This window comes from Arachis hypogaea, chromosome 13 (genome assembly GCF_003086295.3).
Source record: "Arachis hypogaea cultivar Tifrunner chromosome 13, arahy.Tifrunner.gnm2.J5K5, whole genome shotgun sequence".
NCBI lineage: Eukaryota > Viridiplantae > Streptophyta > Magnoliopsida > Fabales > Fabaceae > Arachis > Arachis hypogaea.
The window spans coordinates 34,428,235-34,448,215 of record NC_092048.1 but is presented as its reverse complement, the minus strand read 5'-3'; the positions used below and the strand labels follow the sequence as shown (position 1 = coordinate 34,448,215).

At 32.8% G+C, this 19,981-nt stretch overlaps 3 protein-coding genes across 3 annotated transcripts; 1 reads left to right on the top strand and 2 right to left on the bottom strand.

Moving 5' to 3' along the window:
• Positions 1-7,401: 7,401 nt before the first annotated feature.
• Positions 7,402-8,328, bottom strand: LOC112738020 (profilin-like). The gene is made up of 2 exons (XM_025788242.3): positions 7,953-8,328; positions 7,402-7,864 (listed from the first exon to the last, which is right to left on the bottom strand). The coding sequence occupies exons 1-2, from the start codon at positions 8,079-8,081 to the stop codon at positions 7,592-7,594; spliced, it is 402 nt and encodes a 133-aa protein (XP_025644027.1). The 5' UTR covers positions 8,082-8,328; the 3' UTR covers positions 7,402-7,591.
• Positions 8,329-12,074: 3,746 nt separating this feature from the next.
• LOC112738019 (derlin-1) lies at positions 12,075-15,863 on the bottom strand. Its single transcript, XM_025788241.3, has 7 exons — positions 15,602-15,863; positions 15,260-15,395; positions 14,791-14,864; positions 14,583-14,676; positions 13,549-13,677; positions 13,268-13,428; positions 12,075-12,496 (listed from the first exon to the last, which is right to left on the bottom strand). The coding sequence occupies exons 1-7, from the start codon at positions 15,616-15,618 to the stop codon at positions 12,358-12,360; spliced, it is 750 nt and encodes a 249-aa protein (XP_025644026.1). The 5' UTR covers positions 15,619-15,863; the 3' UTR covers positions 12,075-12,357.
• Positions 15,864-18,199: 2,336 nt separating this feature from the next.
• Positions 18,200-18,964, top strand: LOC112733467 (uncharacterized). Its single transcript, XM_025782427.1, has one exon. It carries the CDS (start codon positions 18,200-18,202, stop codon positions 18,962-18,964), a length of 765 nt encoding a protein of 254 aa, XP_025638212.1.
• Positions 18,965-19,981: the final 1,017 nt, after the last annotated feature.

Below are 19,981 nucleotides of genomic sequence, written 5' to 3'. Positions count from 1 at the left end.
AATTAACAATGAATCCAGACCACATAGATTTGACCAAAGAAGAAGAATCAACTTTCAATTGCGAATTCCAACCACAACAGCAATAAAAAGAATCAACAGAAATAAAAATAAGATGTACTATAAATAGGAATAAGATGTACTAGTGTAGGTATACATGATGTAATTGGAAATTCAATTTCTCTCTTGACCCTAATTTTAAAAATTTTTATTTTATTTTCTCTGAATTCTCTATCTCTTGATATAAATTCGTATTAGAATATTAAGAATCAATTCATTCTTAAGTTTAATTAAGTAATTTGTCTAATCCTGTAAAAAACTACGAACCAATTTTTGAATTTTTATTATACAGAAATTTGTCTAATATATATTTCTAGAAATGAATTTAAATTATTAAACAAAAATTCACAAGTAAAAAATTAGATTTTAAAATAACAAATAAAATAAATATTGAGTAATGTTACATGTACAAGTGTTTCTGTAACCAAATTCAACTAAGTTGGTGTAAAGTTCAATAGAAAAAAATGTGTACATACATTATTATTTCTCATTTTTCGTATTTTCTGTAACACATAAATTTTTGTTGTAGAGTACAGAAACTTATTGATATAGCATATAAATTTTCGAAACATAGCACAGAAAATTTTGTACATAATACAAATTTATCGATAGCACACAAATCTTTGCACATAGCACACAAATTTTTATTCCGAATATATTTTGTTAGTTGGTTGAGTCAATGTTCTAGATATGTAATCCTCCAAAAATTTCTATGCAGTACATCAAAATTTCTATGTTATGCACCAAGATTTTTGTGCTGGGACATCAAAATTTATGTGTTATACGTATTTCATTGATACAGTATACAAATTTTTGTATATAGTACATAAATATTTGCTATAGCACACAAATTTTTGCACATAGCACACAAATTTTTGTTGCGAATATATTTTGTTAGTTGTATGAGTCAATGTTATGGGTATGTAGTCATTTAAAAGTTTTTGTGCTGCATATCAAAATCTCTGTGCTATGCACTAAAATTTTTGTCGTACACCAAAAGCAAAAATAACCATTAGTACCCATGAACTTTATGAACACTGACAAAAGTACCCATCAAACAAGAAAACTAACGCCGTACCCATGAAAGAAGGGTTTCGTATGACAAAAGTACCCAAACAATAATTTTTGTTGACTTTTTAACAAAATTTCTAAATTAACTCATCCTTCATCTTCAACCTCAATTCTATGGCCTCTCTTCTTTCCCAAACTTCAGCACCATCGTCCATTCCTTTGGAAATGAAAAATTTCAATGCAAAAGTACCCAAAGCACTTAGAATCTGAAAGGTCCTTCCCACCACCCACACCACTATCATCAACAACAACAACAAAAAAAGGTTAAATTGCCAATCAATTTACAAAGTCAAGCCATACCCAAAATTTAAATTGCCAAAAAATTAAACAAATCCTAAATCCCAAAATGTTAATTAGAGAAACAGACTTAGTACAGAAAGGTGGCAACAAAAGCAAGGTGGCCACGACAGAAGGAAAGATTGATGCGACAACGATGACAAGGCTGTGAGAGGCAGTGATGATGAGTGATGAAGACGCTGTTGGAGGCGGTGATGATTCTGCTGGAGGTGGCAACGACAAGAAAGATCGATTAGGAGGCCACAACGATGATGAACGAGCATGGAGCAGGAGGAGACAATGCTGTTGAACAAGCACAGTGCAAGACACGACGACGATCAGGCGACGACAGTGAGAGAGCAGTGACAGGCAATGAGAATGGTTGTTGTCGATTCAGCCATGTTAAGATTTGGGAGAAAAAAGTAAAGGTGCTGAAATTGTAGCCATTGATGGATGGAATTTTGGAAACACTGCTATTGTTGAAGTTTGGGAAAGAGAAAAGGATATGGTTAATTTGGAAATTTTGTTAAAAAGTCAACAAAAAATTAGGGTTTAAGTACTTTTTCGTATGGAACCTATCTTTTATGGGTACAACATTAGTTTTCTTGTTTGATGGGTACTTTTATCAGCGTTCGTAAAGTTTATGAGTACTAATGATTATTTTTTCTACACCAAAATTTATAGGTTTGCGTATTTCTTTGGTATAGTATACGAATTTTTGCATATAACACATAAAGTTTTGCACATAAAACATAATTTTTTGCTGTGAATATATTTTTCTAGTTAGTGCGTTAATGTTCTGGGTATGTGGTCTTCTAGTAATTTCTGTGCTGTACATCAAAATTTTTGTGCTGCACATCAAAATTTTTGTGCTATGTGTATTTCATTAGTTGGAGAAGAAGAAGATGATGATGATAATAAAAGAGGATGAGGAGGAAAAAAAGAAAAGAAGAAATAAATAACAACATCAAGAAGAAGAAGGAGGAGGAGGCGGCAGCGACATCAACAACGGTGGTGGTGACTGCAACGATAACAACGACGTTGAAGAAAAAACACATAAAAGAAGAAGAAGACGACGACGACGATGATAACGAAAGGGGAGGAGGAGGAGGAGGAGGAGGAGGAGGAGGAGGAGGAGGAGGAGGAGGAGGAGGAGGAGGAGGAGGAGGAAGAAAAAGACCCATGTTCAAAAGAAAAGAGCACACTGGGATTTAGTTAAAAACTTGATTCAAAAAATGCTTAGACGGCTAACGTTATAGACAAATATTTATCATAAAAATCCAAATTTTTTGTAACATATTTCTTTCGAAAATTCAAAACTTTTGTATTAAAAACAAATTGTTTGGAAATGTCAAATTGTGTGTGTAAAATTTATTTTATTTTAACATTTTAAAATTCTTTCTTAATCCAAACTTTAGGTTTAGGCAAAATACATCTCGTTTTGATTCCAAATATTTTGTCTTTTCTTCTAATTCCTCATATGGGTTATTTTTCAATTTTTATTCTCTTCTTGCTCCTTTTTCTCTTTTGTCCATTCTCTTTTGCTTTATTTGTGTGTTCTTTTATTCTATCACATTCGTGTTTTCCCTTATTGTATCTTTTTGTGTTTCATCTTATCCTTCTTTCGTTCTTTTTTTCGAACTCTACTAAAAAATCTCCTTAATAGAATTTTAGTGTCCCTTTGCATCTGCTCCACTTCGTCGTCTCCTTTCATCTATTTCAATGTCACTACTTCAAAGCTATTCCGATCAAGTTGTGATTCTGGTTCACCATCATTTTTGCTGAATACATATCATTTTCTTTCTTCTATTTCTATTATTATTCTATTGTTTCTTTGGTTTTTAATTTTCTTTTTAATTTCTGCTGATTTTTCTAAACCATTTTTATAAGAGATTATAATTTCTCTTGTAGATATTAAATTAGGGTTACAATGTATAATTAATGTATTATACTCTAGTACTATATCTCAATCCAATATTATGTTATTTGGTTGATTTTGAAAAGTCAGCGTCAATGTTCCTATTGAAAAGTTGTTTTATGAGTAAAGTATATTTTTTATCTCTAAAGTTTGGCAAAATTTTAAAAATATCCTTAAATTTTATTTTGTTTGGATTTTGTCCCAAAAATTTTCGATTTGTATCAAATATATTCTCGACGATTAAATTTTAAAAAAATTTAAGACCAATTTAATAATAATGCATGAAAGTTATGTTTGATTTGCTAGTATTAAAGGTTGTTCCTATGAAATTGTTGTTGAATTGGTCTTAAATTTTTTGAAAAATTAACCGTCAAGAATATATTTAATGCAAATCGAAAATTTTTAGGACAAAATTAAAACAAAATAAAACTTAAAAATATTTTTAAAATTTTTGTCAAATTTTAAAAATAAAAATTATATTTTACCCTTGTTTTATTAATGCTTTTTTTGTCCGATGCACATATTTCTACCAACCATTTAAGGAAGATAAACTTTAATAGAGCACCAAGCTTCAAATAATATATCCCACTAAGCCAAAGCCAATAGTTATGATGAAAAAAACTTATTATTAGTGAAAGTGCATTCTTTTATTTGTTTGGGATCATTCTACAAATTATTGTTAGCAAAATTTGCAGATATGACCTATACATATTATTATCATTGCATGCCCATTCTATTTGTAAATTTGGCATATTCTTGAGTAAATAACTTTTTTTTATTATAAAAATTCAGACATTGACAAATTTATTTTTAATAAAATAAAACTGATATTATACCCTTAAAAGATGAATTGTAGTTAATAAAACTACTCAAATACTAAAAATTTATTTAAATTTTTGAAATTCCCTCCTAATCTAATTTAATCTAACCAAATTTTTAACTATAATCTAATTCTGCCACGTCACTAAACTCCAACCTTTCACCACCAACCCACTTGATATTACAAATTTTTTTTTTAGAGATCACATTTTACACTTTTAATTTTTTTAAACAATTGAGAAGATCCATTTCCAAAAATTGGAAGATGCTGTAGATAAGTGGTGAGATGAGTAGGAGTTGAATTAATATACAAAAGCAAAGACTAAGTGTATTGTGTTTTTTTTTTTTAATTCCTATGTGTATTTGATTTTGAATATTTTGGAATGGAACAATGGCCAGAGAAAGTGAGTGTAGCAGGAATGGATCCTCTCATTTGTTAAAAAAAATTTAGAGTGTAAAGTGTGATTTCTAACCTTTCATTATTCTCTCTTTCATATTTATTTTTTATCCTACTTATAAAATTAAAAGTAGGAGATCACACTTTACTCCCTCAATTGTTAAAAAAATAAGAGGATCCATTTCCCCAATCCTCAATCTCCACATTCACTTCGTCCTTCTTTAGCTCGTAAGATCCACGCCTCCGGTGTTTCCATCCAGTTCACCCGGGTGTTTGCTATAGAACTCCTCTCGTATGCCGACATTGGCATGTTAGACTTGACATAGTGACCGAGAAGATATCCTAAAAGGGTTCTCATATGTCTAAACATTACAAAAATATTTGTCAATTATCGTCAGATTTTTCATAGAATTGGCTATAAATTTGATAGCAACAAGTTGGTTGTTACCAAAACAATGTGTTTCATTAAAATGCATTTATGTTAAAAAATTCGACGATACAATGCATGTCCAATTAATATATCTTTGCACCATTTGTTACTGTCGAATTTAGAAGCAGATTTATAAGAGAAAGTATGAGGAGCCAATGTAATTAGTGTAAAATGTGTACAATGGGAGTATTTTTGAAATTAACATTAAATGATAATTAAATTAATTAATTACAAAATTATTTTCAATTTTAAATACAAAACAAATAAGGATTCCAAACACCTCCAACCAGTTTCCCTCTCCCTCTCTATCTCCCTCTCCATCGTCTTTCACTCATCGGTGTCCCGCCGCCACAGATACCAGCCGCCGTAGCCCATAGCTTCGGCTGACGCCGACGTGCGTACCACGAACACCCAGCAGCACCGTCGCACAGTTTGCGTCGTTCCTGCATCGCGCCAGTCATATAACCCCTCCTCTGCGCCGGCGGTTTCTCCCTCCCAAAGTCTCTCTCACACTCCTTCTCGCTTTGTAACCCGTGCCGTCTCAGTCTCTACCTCCTACGACGAGATGACCTGCCTCCGTGTCCAATTCGGCCTTCACATGCGTCGCACTCTCCGCTGGTACGACCTCGTCGCCCTCGGCGTCGGCGGCATGGTTGACGCCAGCGTCTTCATCACAACCGGACGTGCCGCTCACCTCTGCACTGGTTCTGCCGTTGTCTTCTCCTCATCTATTCAAGCTTTTTTTTTCTTTTTTTTTTCTATTTTTTTATTTTATGGTTACAACAAATCATAAGACTCGTGTCAAATTATATATATTTTTTAATAAAAATTAAATTGTTGGATGATCATAGTTGCTTCTTCTGTTTATTCATCTCCTTCTTCTTCTATTTTAATGGTCAATTTAGGATGGTCATTTTAGTAGGTATGCGGATGTTTATTTTAATTTTTATGTAGATGATTATTTTGACTGAATTGAGTTTAGTTATATATAATTAAAATATTTTGGATGTTCAATTCAATAGGTATGCGGATGATTATTTTTATTCTTAAGTTGATGGTTATTTTTACTAAGAGTGATTGGCGTGTGGCAAGCCAAGCAGCGAAGGTGAATTGGGATGATTATTGATAAATGTGGGGGTGGCTACCAGTTGAAAAAGAAGAGGGTATTGGAGTGAAATGTTTTGGTAAATTAGGATTTTAGATGGTTATTTTTTTGAAATAATTAATTGGATTTTTTGAACATTTGAAATTTAAAATTGAGAGATTTAAAATTTGAAATTTGATGTGAAATAATGAATGAGAGTTTTTAAATTTAGGATAATCTGTGGAGTGATTTTTATTATTTATTCTTATTGGGCTAAATAATTAGTCCTTGTACGTATTGTCAAGATTTCTTATTATTTCCCTAGCGGAATTCGATTTATAAATTCAATGGTAATATTTTTTAGATAACGAATTTAATGCTATATTCGTCAAAAAAGTTAATAGTAAATTTGCAGGAAATGTCCGACACTAAATCCAATGATAAAACTCGCGCCAATCGCGTATTTTTTGTATTGAAAAAGAATCTGTCTAAGATGTTGCTTCATCGCCCATAGCAGGACATGTTAGATTTTGATTTCTAAGATTAAAAATCAGAATTTTATTGTATGAATTTGTGTTTGTGCTGTTGGGCCTGTCCAAATAGAGAAGAAAGAAATAGGACGACAAATTGCAAACTAAGAAATCTATTTTTTCAGACGCAATAATAATCAAATTTGAAGAGGTTGGAGAATGTGGAGAAAGTTGGTGTGATGGTGGAAGGGGAAGAAGAGAAGTTGTTGGATTAAGTGAGGGATGGCGAATAATTGAAAATTAAGGGTGAGGTAGAGTTAGATTATAGTTAAAAATTTGGGTTAAGTCAAGAATCAAAATTTATTATTTAAAAGTACAACGTCAGTTTTATTTTTTCGTTGATAAATTTATGAGTTCCTCAATTTTTTATGGATTGAAATTATTATTTAGTCGTTAGCATTTAGTATCTTCTCCCGTTTCCTCATTTTCGTTTTTATTCCCTTTTTTTTGGGACATCATCGCTAATTATTTGTTGAAGCATATATTGTTTATACGTTGATTCAAATGCTATCTAATCATCAGCACAAAATTGAAGCTGGAGGTTAATTGCGTCGCTCTCAAATTGTCAAATCAACACAATAACTTGAATAAAGAATCAATTGTTTCTGCATTTTCATTTCATTTCTGTGGAAAGCGTAATTTATTTGCCAGCCTCATACCGTACAAGATCTGACTTAACGACTTTACTTGGATTGAAATCCCAAACTCGAAAAGGAAGAAATCATCACATCACGATGGACCATCATAGATAGGCACATGTTCCACTTCTGAAAAATGTGGGAACATCGTTGTCCATTTTAATAGATCATGAGAAGGTGGTAGAAGCAGCAACTTATACGTGTTAATTAAAATATGCAAAAATGTTTAATTTAATTATGACATATTATTGTACTGTGTAACGTAACAACTCCCAATTTAATTTAGGGTTGATAAGAAAAAAAAAGGGAAAAATGTAGCAGCAAAGAAAGAAATGATGAAACAATAGTAATTATAGTAGGAGGGAGGTCTTCTAGAGACCCTGATCAGAGAGGTAATCGCCCAACCTCTCAACGACCATGTTGCACTGACCAGGAGTTACAGGCTCCTCATAGATTCCAAAAACAAGAGCTTGACCGGTTTTCTTAATGGTGATCCCTCCAGATCCTTTCTTGCCGCGAATCACAGCACCTGGCTCACCCTGGATCACCATGTATTTGGTTCCAGCAATGTGCAACCCTGTTGGCGCCAGATGCCCTGGTTCTTCGAAATCCTTCATTATGTCGGCTATCTCTTGACTCTTTGCCTGCCATGCATTATTCATATAATCACTTATTATGGATATTATTTATTCAAAGTTAGTTATATATTCATATGAGTGTGGACCTTGCTACCTGAGGGAAGTTTGCGCTCTGGGCCCAGACAGAACCGTCATGGCCGATGATGGCGGCTGCGGTGAGGTGCTGGCCTGAGCCATCAATATCGCACATCAAGTGCTCGTCCACGTAGGTTTGCCAAGACATCCTCTGGGACTCTATGGTTGCGGTTTTGATAACTACTTTTGGGTGTTGGATATGTGAATGAATGAATGAATCAGTGAATGAACGAATGAATGAATGTGTGCGATGTGAGCTTTTGAATAATGCAATGAAATTACTTGTTAAATAAAAAAGGATGAGACTCAGTTAAGGCTCTCCTTCATTTTAGGACCCATTCTCTCCCGAAATACGTTCCATTCCAGATCCTTAATTAAATCAGACACACACAATTACTTTTCCATCGCTTCTTACGTTTACCTTTATCACCAGTACCATTCACTTCCACACCAAAAGTCAAAATATATGATATCAAAATTAATTCGTTAATATGAATCATCGACACATCCATTGCACTATTTAGTGGATATTAATATTCGCATACAATAAACTAAAAGGATTCTATAGCATTATCTCAAATAATATTCTTTATTCAGTGGTAGATATATCCCTTATTTCTAGTTGAGAATTGGTCATATATATAGGCCACTACATTACACTTGTAATCTTTTTTAAAATAACTTTTGTTTGGTTATAGTTTCCATGAGTTAAATATCAAAATGATCCTTAAGATTAGCGTCGTGCACTAAAATCGTTTTTGAGATTTCAATTGCAGCAATTATATTCCTTGAGATTGAGAAAGTGCACCATATTAGTCCTTGACTCATTTTCTATTAACAACGTGATGACATGGCTTGATGACGTGGACTGTAAGTGATACGTGTCACTCCATGATTTAACCACGTGTAATGATATGATGATGTGGTGACCAGTGACACGTGGCATGCTGATGTGGATGGTTATGCAAACGTGTCACATTGTTATTTGGCCACGTGTCTGTTTGTGTCACGTGTTGCAACAGTATTCGTACATGTGTCGTCCATTATGTCATCATTGTAGATGCACCAAATTAGTCCCTCACTTTGCATTAAGTGATTCATTTTAGTTCCTGAAATTGAATGTCGTGCACCAAACTAGTCCCTTCACCATTTTTTTCTCATTTTTTTTAAATTTAAAATTTTTAATATCTTGGATACACTAATTTCATTTCTATTTTTTCATATATCGTTTAAATACAAGTGCTTTCATAAAATGTTTTAAGATTTTAGTTTTAATTATATAATTTTTTAATAATTTAACATTGGTAAATTTTGTAATATATAAGTATGTTATTATAAAAAAATAATTATACGATTGATTAGACACATTTTTTTCCATAAAAAAACATGTATTTTTAATAAGAAATCAATAATTAAAATAAACATCTTTCTTTGTTATGAAATACACGTTTTTGTTATGTGCAAATGAGCTAGATTGAAGGCACTTCAAACACCCTCACTATCATCTCTGACCTCTATAGTCTAGACGAAAGAGGTCGAAGATGGTAATGAGGGAAGTTTGAAATGCCTTCACGTTAACTCCAAAACAGCGGTTAGGGGTATCCGCAAGAGAAAAAATATTTTATAAAAGCACTAAAAGAGGTCGGAGATGGTAGTAAAGGTGCTTTAAATGCCTTTACGGCTTCACGTCAACTTCAAGTCGGCGGTTAGGTATTCGCTAGAGAAAAAATATTTTATAAAAGCACTTTTATTTGATTAACATGTGAAAAAATAGAATTTGAAATTAATGTATTAAAAAATATTGAGAATTTTGAATTTATAGAAAAAAGGAGAAAAAACTGGTGAAAGGACTAGTTTGATGCACGGCATTCAATTTCAGGGAATAAAATGAATCACTTAATGCAAAGTGAGGGACTAATTTGGTGCATGTACAATGATGACATAATGGATGACACGTGGATGAATATTGTTGTAACACATGACACAAACGGACACGTGGCCAAATAACATTGTAACACGTGGTACAACCATCCACATCAGCATATCACGTGTCACAGGTCACCACATCATCATATCATTACACGTGGTCAAATTATAGAGTGACACGTGTCACTTACAGTTCACGTCATCAAGATATGCCATCACGTCGTTAATGGAAAATGGGTCAGGAACTAATATGGTGCACTTTTGTCAATCTCAGGGGCGTAATTAGTACAATTGGAATCTCAGAGACGATTTTAGTGCATAACGTCAATCTCAGGGATCATTTTGGGGTTTAACTCAGTTTCATAAATCAAACTTGTTGAATAAATGTTTATTGGAGATGTTTGAGTGCGTTTTTTAAAAAATATTTTTTTTGAGTTAATTTTTTTTAAATTTTATAAAAAAGTAAAAATAATTTTATGTTTGGATATCTCGTATAAAAATATTTTTTTATTTATCCATTATATTTAGACATAATAATATAAAAATACTTATTTATTTATTATATAAAAAATATTTTTTAAAAAAATAAAAAATATAAATTATAACTTTTCAAAAAAATATTATTTTAATTTTTTAATACTAAAAATTTAATAAATATATTAAAAAATAAAAAAATCTTTTTTTAATTAAGAGTAAAGTATCGTTTTTGTCCCCAACGTTTGGGGTAAATCCTATTTGTATCTCTAACGTTTAAATCGTCTTATTTGTATCCCTAACGTTTGTAAAAGTGATTCAATGTTATCCTGCCGTCAATTACACATCATGAACGCTTTAGTTTGAATTTTAAAAATCTCTTCTTGAAGTTAGAATACAAATGTCTGGGATAGAATTGATGATCCACTCCGAAAAATAGCTCATCAAATGTTGAAACTAATTCCTACAACATTTACATAATTCACTTTTCTAGGGACATAATTGAATCTAAACACAAATAGTGGGTATAATATTAAAATCGAACACATCCAAATGAGACCTAATTGAGAATGAATACATTCAAGTGAGAATAATTGAAAATATAATCTGATTTGTTAGTATAATTGATAGTAGGATAACATTGAATCACTTTTATAAACGTTAGGGATACAAATAGGACGATTTAAACGTTAGGGACACAAATAGGACTCACCCCAAACGTTGGGGACAAAAACGATACTTTACTCTTTAATTAATTTAATGGCGCCCAAAAAACCTTTAATCTTAGACACAAACTTCAATTCTCCTTGCCTAGGGCTGGAAGTGAACCAAGCTGAGTCGAGCTGGAATAAGCTCAAGCTCCGCTCACAAAAATTGAGCTTGGCTCACGGCTCGATTCATTAACAATCGAACCTATTTCTTAAACTCAAACTCGGCTCTCCGAAAGCTCACGAGCTGGCTCAAACTCACGAGTTGGCTCAAATAATAAGAACATAATTTATAATTTTATATCAATAAATTATAACTTATATATTTTAAAAAATATTTAAAAATAATTTTATATATTGTTTATCTATCAATAAATTATAAATTTTTTATTTATATCCTACATCAAAATTATATATAAAAAATAAATATAAAATTTTAAATAATTAAAATCATATATATATATATATATATATATATATATATATATATAATATTAAAAATATAGATTAAATACATATAAGGATCGGGTCTTTTGAGATTTTTTCTTGACGCGGAGTTTCAACCTTCAAGTATTCGAGTTAATTTTTTCATGCATCCTGAATTTAGATTTGATCCTGGAACACATCCTTCTACTCTCAGTACCAAATTAAATCTCAAATGCAATGTGCACGATTAGTTCTTTTACATTCAAAAGATAAAAATAAATGGGTTCGTATATTCCACTACAACCCATGTTTTGAACTCAGGTGCAGCTTCATGGAGACCCAACAAATCTACAATTTGTGCCAAACCTCATCTGCAAGCTACTTTTCTCCAAAAGAGGCTTCCAAGTTCCAAATTCAAGAAAAGGAGAACATTTAGCCGAGGAGGTTAGCACAAAAAAAAATAAGAGAATCGATCGTTCAACAAATTTCAACGTTACTAAAACCCGGTTTAGTTTTAATTTAAATATCATATTTAAATTTTCATTATTCAGGGGAAGGTCCACTTAAGAAATTGAAACTGCGAGAAAAGGAGAAAAGAGATACATATCTGGAAAGAAAAGGACAACTAATAAACATTTGTAAACTAAATTCATGAACTTTCCTTTCGTACATGTTAAAAGCTCGGAAGAGCACAATTATAAGGATGCCCACCACAAAAAGGAAAAAAAGTTTGCTTTTAATGGACTGTCATGGTTGATACACACACTGCTCCAAACTAGAACTCCAAACGGATGATTAGCTCCAATCGTCAGAGGTGTACCAACCAATAAAGGGCAGATGAAACTATTGGTTAGTAGAAACCATCCCCTTTTGATTTCTCTCATCATCTATCTATCCACCAAGTCGATAGGATCTTCCCCTGAAAGCAACCCCTGAACTACTGTCTTGTGGAGTATTATTAACAGGCTGGCCACGGCTCATAGGTCGTGCCACTGGTGCTCCTATTCTCCTTCTCGCAACCAATTTATCTCTGAAAAATAACAATTAAGAAAACCCAAGAAACAACCTTACAGATTGTGCCTACATTTCATGTCTTGGAAGCTAAAATAGATTCATAAGAGCTTATTAACTATTTAACCACGCTCGTTATAGGCCTTTCTTTATATGTCAGAGACAGTATAAGGAACTAAGGCGGCGTTTGATTTTGAGAACAGGACAAGACACTGAGAACAAGACACAAAGGACAGAGACACAAAAATTAGTGTTCTTATATTTTGTTTGGTGATAAACTAGAACAAATTATGAAAGTCCAATTTATTCTCTTTTTTTTTTTTCAAAAAAATTGACAAGAAAAATATAATAATAAAAAATATAATTATGAAAAATTAACAAGAATAATGAAATAAAAAATAAATTGTATCTTTTGTTAGTGTCTCTGTGTCCTTTGTGTCCTTTCTGTCAGGTTGGATACAAAATTCACTAATTCAATGTCTCTGTACACAATGTCTATGTCTATGTTTTATCTGCCAAATACAATTTTATGTTCCTGACTCAATGTCCCGTGCCTGTAAACAAACGCCGCCTAAGGGTATGTTTTGATCTGGAAGAGAGAATTTGTAAACATTAATAATGGGAATGCAGGTGGGGTAAGAAGGATAAGGCACCCTTTGATGGTTTCAGCTTTCATAGCAGTATCAGACTGATTAAGCATCAAATCAGTCCAAAATTAAAAATGCTTTAAATGAAAAAGTCATATGCTTAACGCCTAACACATTAGCAAACAGAAGATCATAAAGGATACACCCAGGCAGGAGTCTTTAAAATGTACTTTCCACTTGCTAGTGGATGCAGCACTGTCAAGAAATAATACAGATGTCCTGCAATGATACCTAACAGATCAGCTGTAAGAGGGGAACCAAATATGACATCCAAAGCAAGCATCGCCCATGGAAGATAGAAAGCCTGGAAAAGAATTCAATGATATTATTCCAACAAAAAATCAAATTATTTTTCATACAGCTCCACTTAAGTGCTGAGCAAAAATAAGGACACATTACACAAGATTGAAATTCGAAAGATTACCTTAAGTTGAACAAGTCCATATATGTTGATTTGGGCATTTGGGAATTCTCTACTCCAAACATAAACGAGCATAAAAACAAGTGATACTGCCAAAAAAGGGTCCCAAAGAAAGGGGATGGCAGACAAAGACTGTCCAGGAAATAAGATTAAAAAGAATAATGAGTCCATCAGAGGCAAAGTTGGGAAGGTAGCTTATACAATTTTACAACAATTAAACACAACATCTTAGTGCACCGAAGACAGCAGCACTCTTATAATTATCATTTCACTAAAATTTACATTTCCTATAGGTTTTTATAAACTCTAATTAAGCTCCTTTTGAAAAAATAGCTTAAATAATAAATGTTTATATTAAAAGTAACTTATAAATAAGTTATTTTATGTTTGGTTTTTTAGTTCTAAAAGTGCTTATTTTAAGAGAAGAGTGATAAAAAGTTTTTTATTATGAGAAGTCATTTTTTTTTAACTTCTCTATAAGCACTAAAATAGCTTTTTAGAAAGTTGCAATTTGATTTTGAAAATTGTACCAGACATTAATACTATACCTTTTCATAAGTTAAAAGTTAAAAAAAGTAACTTATGAATTTATCTAAACGGGCGCTAATTCTCTTTTCCACTCAAACATATTGTTACTTTTCTATAGCAAGTATAACTCTTCATTAAAAATCCTATCCAACATGCTTCAGAATCTCTGATCCCCTAGCCTTCAATAAATCTTCAACCATCAAGTACCTAATGTCATATTGTAAAATTCCTACCCATGTTTCAGTTAACACTGGCCATTTCCAAACAATTCTAATCATTCCTTACTTGTTAAGGCCAGATCATGCATAGTTTATACTTTAAGACATGGGGGACCGAGTGACTAATATGTGGAAGACAGATCAAAATAAATTAGATCGATCATAGTTTGTCATCTTTTCTTTCTATAGCTTTATATTGTACCTTCTACAAAATAAAGCTGCAACACTTTCAATATTCAAGCACCACATGTAGCAGAAAATGAAAACAGATACATAAAACATCCCACATACCAATAGCACCAAGGCTCCAAATATCATCATCCACAAGAAATCAGCAGTCCGCCTTTCAAATGGTCCCTTCTCAAGTTGGACACCATACCTTGCTCTGTAGATTATGGGAATTATTTTATATTTTAATGAGATTCAATCACCCACTTGTTATATACTGGAAAGTATAAAACCATGGTTGTGCACTGAACCAAATTATTTAACTACTTACATCATTAAGAGACGAATCCCAAAATTGATAGAGAACGGTCCAAGGAAAAAGAAGTTTGTGACCAGCCTCCAGACCTTAAAAAATATGGTGTTACACAAGTTCATTAAATAGTTTGATTCTAGCAAAGAAGGAAAACAAAACAATAAAGTTATCAGACAAGCATCTAAGAAGCATGTTAGAACTTAGTAAAATCAAGTTGCTTATCAATTTCAATGGTAAGACTCCGACTGGACTACTTATTGACCAACAACTCACATATCAAGGCAATTTTCATGTCCTCATCTCAAACTGTTGCTACCTAATACAATAATGTACTGCAGCACCAATGCCAAACCTCTTTCTCCACAAGTATCGGAACATAAATAAGATAGGAGGTGCTATTGATCACATTCTCTAGACATCAAAGGCATGAATGCAACAATAGAATATTCCAATTTCGGTATTACAAACGATGGAGTGGAACTCTGACCTGAAACCTATAGAAGACGTCTTCGTATATTAATGCAATGTAAGGCAGACGATACAATCCGAGATGATAAGCTGCGGTAGCGAACACACAAGCAGTGCCATAAGCCTTGCTTATGGGTGGAAGCGAGTGATACCACCTGAAAAAATGAATTGAATCATTCAATTTTATTAGATAAACAAACTGATCGGAACAAATTGCCGATTTACCGATCAAAATTGCATATATAATCGTCCAAATGCAATTATAAATGGAAAATTCCGGTGTCAATATTAGTTCAGTTACTCGATGATAGTTCTGAAAAACAATAATTAAAGAAGAAGAACAAGAAGAAGAGAAAATTACTCAGCGGGAGAAGACATTGCTAATTGTAAGGATCGAGAGAGGTAGTGCAAACAAAACCCAAACCCTACTGCAAAATTCAGAATTCCGAATGCAGATCTCTCCGTTCAGAAACTGTCTCCGACGGACCCAGAAGCTTCTGTTCCCGCACGTGCCTTACTAAACCCACTATTGGCCCCGATAGGCCCAATCGAGAAATCACTGACAAAGAAAAGGTACAGCCCAAAACGAAAAGCTGTTTGTTGAACGAAAAAAAACTTGTTTTAAGAAGACATGTATATGTAAGAAAATTTATTTGGTGAAGATTATAATTACTAATTAGGTGAATAACAAAGATTTTATTAACCAAGTTGGGTTGGTTTAGCGATTAGTTCACTAGTCCGTTTAATTAAGTATTGAGTCAAATCTCGCATTGTACATGCAACAATCTATTAGTTAGAGACAAAAAAATGAATAAACTAACAATGGTATCCAAAATTAAAAGTATATATTACTGACAAAAAAAAACTAAAAAAATACAAATGATAAATAAATTTTTAAAATATTTAAAAATATTACAAAATATAATAAAATATTAAATATATATTTTTAAAAAAAAATTTAAAGATCATATTTTGATATGATTTTTTTATAAGAATTAATAAAAAAATATTTTTATTTTTAAAATTTAATAATTTTATACGAAGCGAATATTTTTCAACCTTTTTATGTGAATGACCCAAATGTTTAAATTTTTTTTAAAAAAAAATTAGAGATTGAATCTCGCTCCGATTTTTTTATGCATCTTCTAAATAGTTATCTAAATATTTACATAAAATTCAAATAAAATGGACAAATTATTTGTTAAATATAAAAATTATTTGTTATTTATAAAATAACATAATATTTTTTACTTTTACCATATTTTTAAATTATTTAAAAGTTTATTTATCGTTCATATTTCTTAAAATTAGTTTTATTGTTACCAAATCACTTCAAATGAGGTATAACTCGGATATCTTCGGGATAATCAAGAAATATGAGAGCTTGGACTTTTTTAGGTGGTGCGTATAGCTGCAAAAATACTACGACGACAAGTAAGTATTTTTTTTGAAAAAAAAAATATTTTTTTCTGGCTTTATGATCTCATACCTCCTCTATGAGGCTGATTTTTTTTATATGATTTAGTGGTGTGAGTTATGCTGGGTTATGATCATTAGGGGTGAATTATACTGTTATGACGGCGTTGCTTTTAGAAATCTGGGAGGGGGGGAGGGGAAGAAATCGGTCCGACCGATTTCAAGCAGAGAGAGGAAGGAACACAAATCGGACCCACCGATTTGTGTGAAGGGAGAAATTTAGTTTGCATGAAATCGGACCCACCAATTTCTGGGTGTCCAATTTTTTAAAACGAAGAGTGCAGTAATCGGACCCACCGATTTCTGGTGGCCAAATATTTTTTTTAATCTGGGAGTGCACCAATCGGACCCAGCGATTTGTGATGCGCAAAAAATTCAAAATGATAGCACGCGGTCGGTCCGTCCGATTTGCCTGTAAGTGCATACATAAAATGGAAAAAAATCACAGAAGCCCCATTTCTTCATCGCCGGTCTCAGCTGATGTTCTTCCTCTTCTCTCATTCTTCTCCTTCATTCTTGTAGAATAAATTTAAGTGAGATTGAGAATAGTCAAGTACGTATACTGTTATGGATGATAGAGTTGTGTTGAAGATTTATTGTTACGGGCAGATTTTATCGCAAACATATGAGGGAGTTCAATTTGTGTGTGAAAATCCATTAGATGTTGTTATTCCGTTCACATTGTCATTTGAGGAATTGAAAGGTGTGATTTGTGAGAAGATGGATTCTCAAAGATCTAGGAGAGTATCGTGTATTTTGTACAGGTATCCTTTTGTCCGTGTTTGGTGGGTTCGTTCAATTTCAGACCAAGTACGTGACGGAAGAAGCGAGTATGCATGAAATATTTTCAATGTATATGGAAAATTGCCACCGAATGTCGTGCATCGAGTTGTATATTGAGTTTGAACAATCTGAAGCGGACCGTAACATTGAATTGGAAGATTATAATAGTGAAAGCGAGGATGAATTTGAAAGTAACTATGAGATCGTTGGTCTAGGTGAAGATGAAGATGAAGCTGGCGGCACCATGAATGCAGATGTGGCGGAAGTTGCAAATGCACTAGCAAACCCACATCCGTTTCAGGAGCCTTCTTTCATGCAGTCATTGGATTTGGAGGCTATGCACGCACTGGAGTTTTCGCAATATATGAATGCAGGTGCGTAAAGCTAGATAGCTATGTGAAACTCTGAAGTAGCAGATTAATAAGTCAGATGAGTAATATATGTGATATGTGGATAGTCATTTGTGATCATAGCATTTGATTTTTTTATTAATTAATAGTTCTTTGTTATGAATTATATTTAGTTGTTCTTTACGTATATAGAATAGCGAAAAAAAAATACTATTATGATCTTACATAGTAAAGTGTGTTTATTAATTGAGTTGTAATAAATGATTTATTACTGAGTTCATATTAAAGGATTTATTACTTTTGATGTATGGAGCGCTTCCTGTTGTGGCGGATGGTGAGTTCGCAGTGGGATGGAATTCAGTTCAAGAGAGGCAGTAATTAAGGCAATGAAAGATTATACCATCCGGAGAGGTGTAGACTATCGGGTATATGAGTCGGAACCGATGACATTCTATGCCAAATGTACAGAATATGACAATGGTTGTGACTGGTTGATCAGGATTACCAAAATGCAGAAGAAGTACTGTTGGAAGATAAGGAGGTACAATGGAAGTCACACTTGTACCAGGTCTACTATTTCTCAAGACCATTCGAAGCTGGATTCCAAGACAGTTGCAGAAGTAATTAAGCCGTTGGTAGAGGTTAACCCGTCTATAAAGGTGAAATCAGTCATTGCTGAAGTCCAGTCAAAGTTTAACTACACCATCAGTTATCGCAAGGCTTGGTTAGCAAAGCAGCAGGCGGTGGAATCAATTTTCGGAGGTTGGGAAGTATCGTATGAAGCTTTGCCCATATGGTTTGAGGTCATGTGTCACAAGGATCCATCAGCAGTGGTTTACTTTGAAACAATGCTTGCTTACCAGGGGGATGATTTGGTTCCTGATATACGTGTACTACATAGAGTCTTTTGGAGTTATTACCCTTGTATAAGGGCCTTCAGACACTGCAAGCCAGTGGTGCAGATAGACAAAACTCATTTGTATGGAAAAAACAAGGGTTGTTTATTGGTTGCAGTCTCACAAGATGGTAATAACAACATCGTACCTATTGCATTTGCCATAGTGGAGGGAGAAACTTCTGATACATGTATTATTCCTCATAACACAGCATACTAATTTCCTAATCTAACTTTAGTTATTACTAATTTATTGTCTAAATTTTACTGAATTAAAATTTAATTATTAATGATCATAAATAAAATAATTTATTAAATTTTTATTATTAATCATAATAATTTATTAAACTCAATTACTAATACTAATAATAACAACAATATATCAATATCTACTCTAATCTAATATGTACAGATCTCATTCTCCTTCTTCTTTCATTCATTCATTCTTTACATTCATCACATTCATTCATTCTTTCATTTTATTTTAACCAATAACCATAAGAAAAATCCAATTTAACAGTAGAACTTACCATATCATACATACATACATACATGATTAATTCCTATTTTAATTTCTATTTCTAACCACCTAACAATAAAATCATACACACATACATGATTAATCTCTACTTAGTGCCATTATAATATATATTGCTAATAAAATCTAATATTATCACTATTATTATTATTAAATCAGATTATTAAAAAATAAAAACTTACATAATTTGGATGCCCAAGATAATTAACAATATGAAGTTCTGGTTGATTTACTTCTTTAATTTTTGGTCTTCTTGGCATTTTCTTTAAATTTTTTTGAAAGTTTGTTGTGGTCCAACAATGGTGAAGAATGAGGAAAGTGGTGGGGTTGGGAGCATGAAGAGAGGGATACGAGATTGAAAGAGATACTGCTAGGAGGGGGGAAACAATCGCCTTTTGGATATAGAGTCACGAGCCAACCAAGGAAGCCATCTGCATGTGTGACGCGTGGACAGGGTACTCAAATCGGACCCACCGATTTGTGCATTTTCTGCGTCGTGAAATCGGTCCGTCCGATTTCCGTCCTCCTAATCGGTCCGTCCGATTACTTCTATACAGCCGTCACATCTCGGTGAAACACCATAAACCCCAATATCGTTGCTATACTCCATCAACCCCTCCATATCAAAATTAAAAATCTCCCTTTATGAGTGATGAGCTTAAAAAGCGAAAATTTTAGCGAACTAGTTTTTGAATCCGT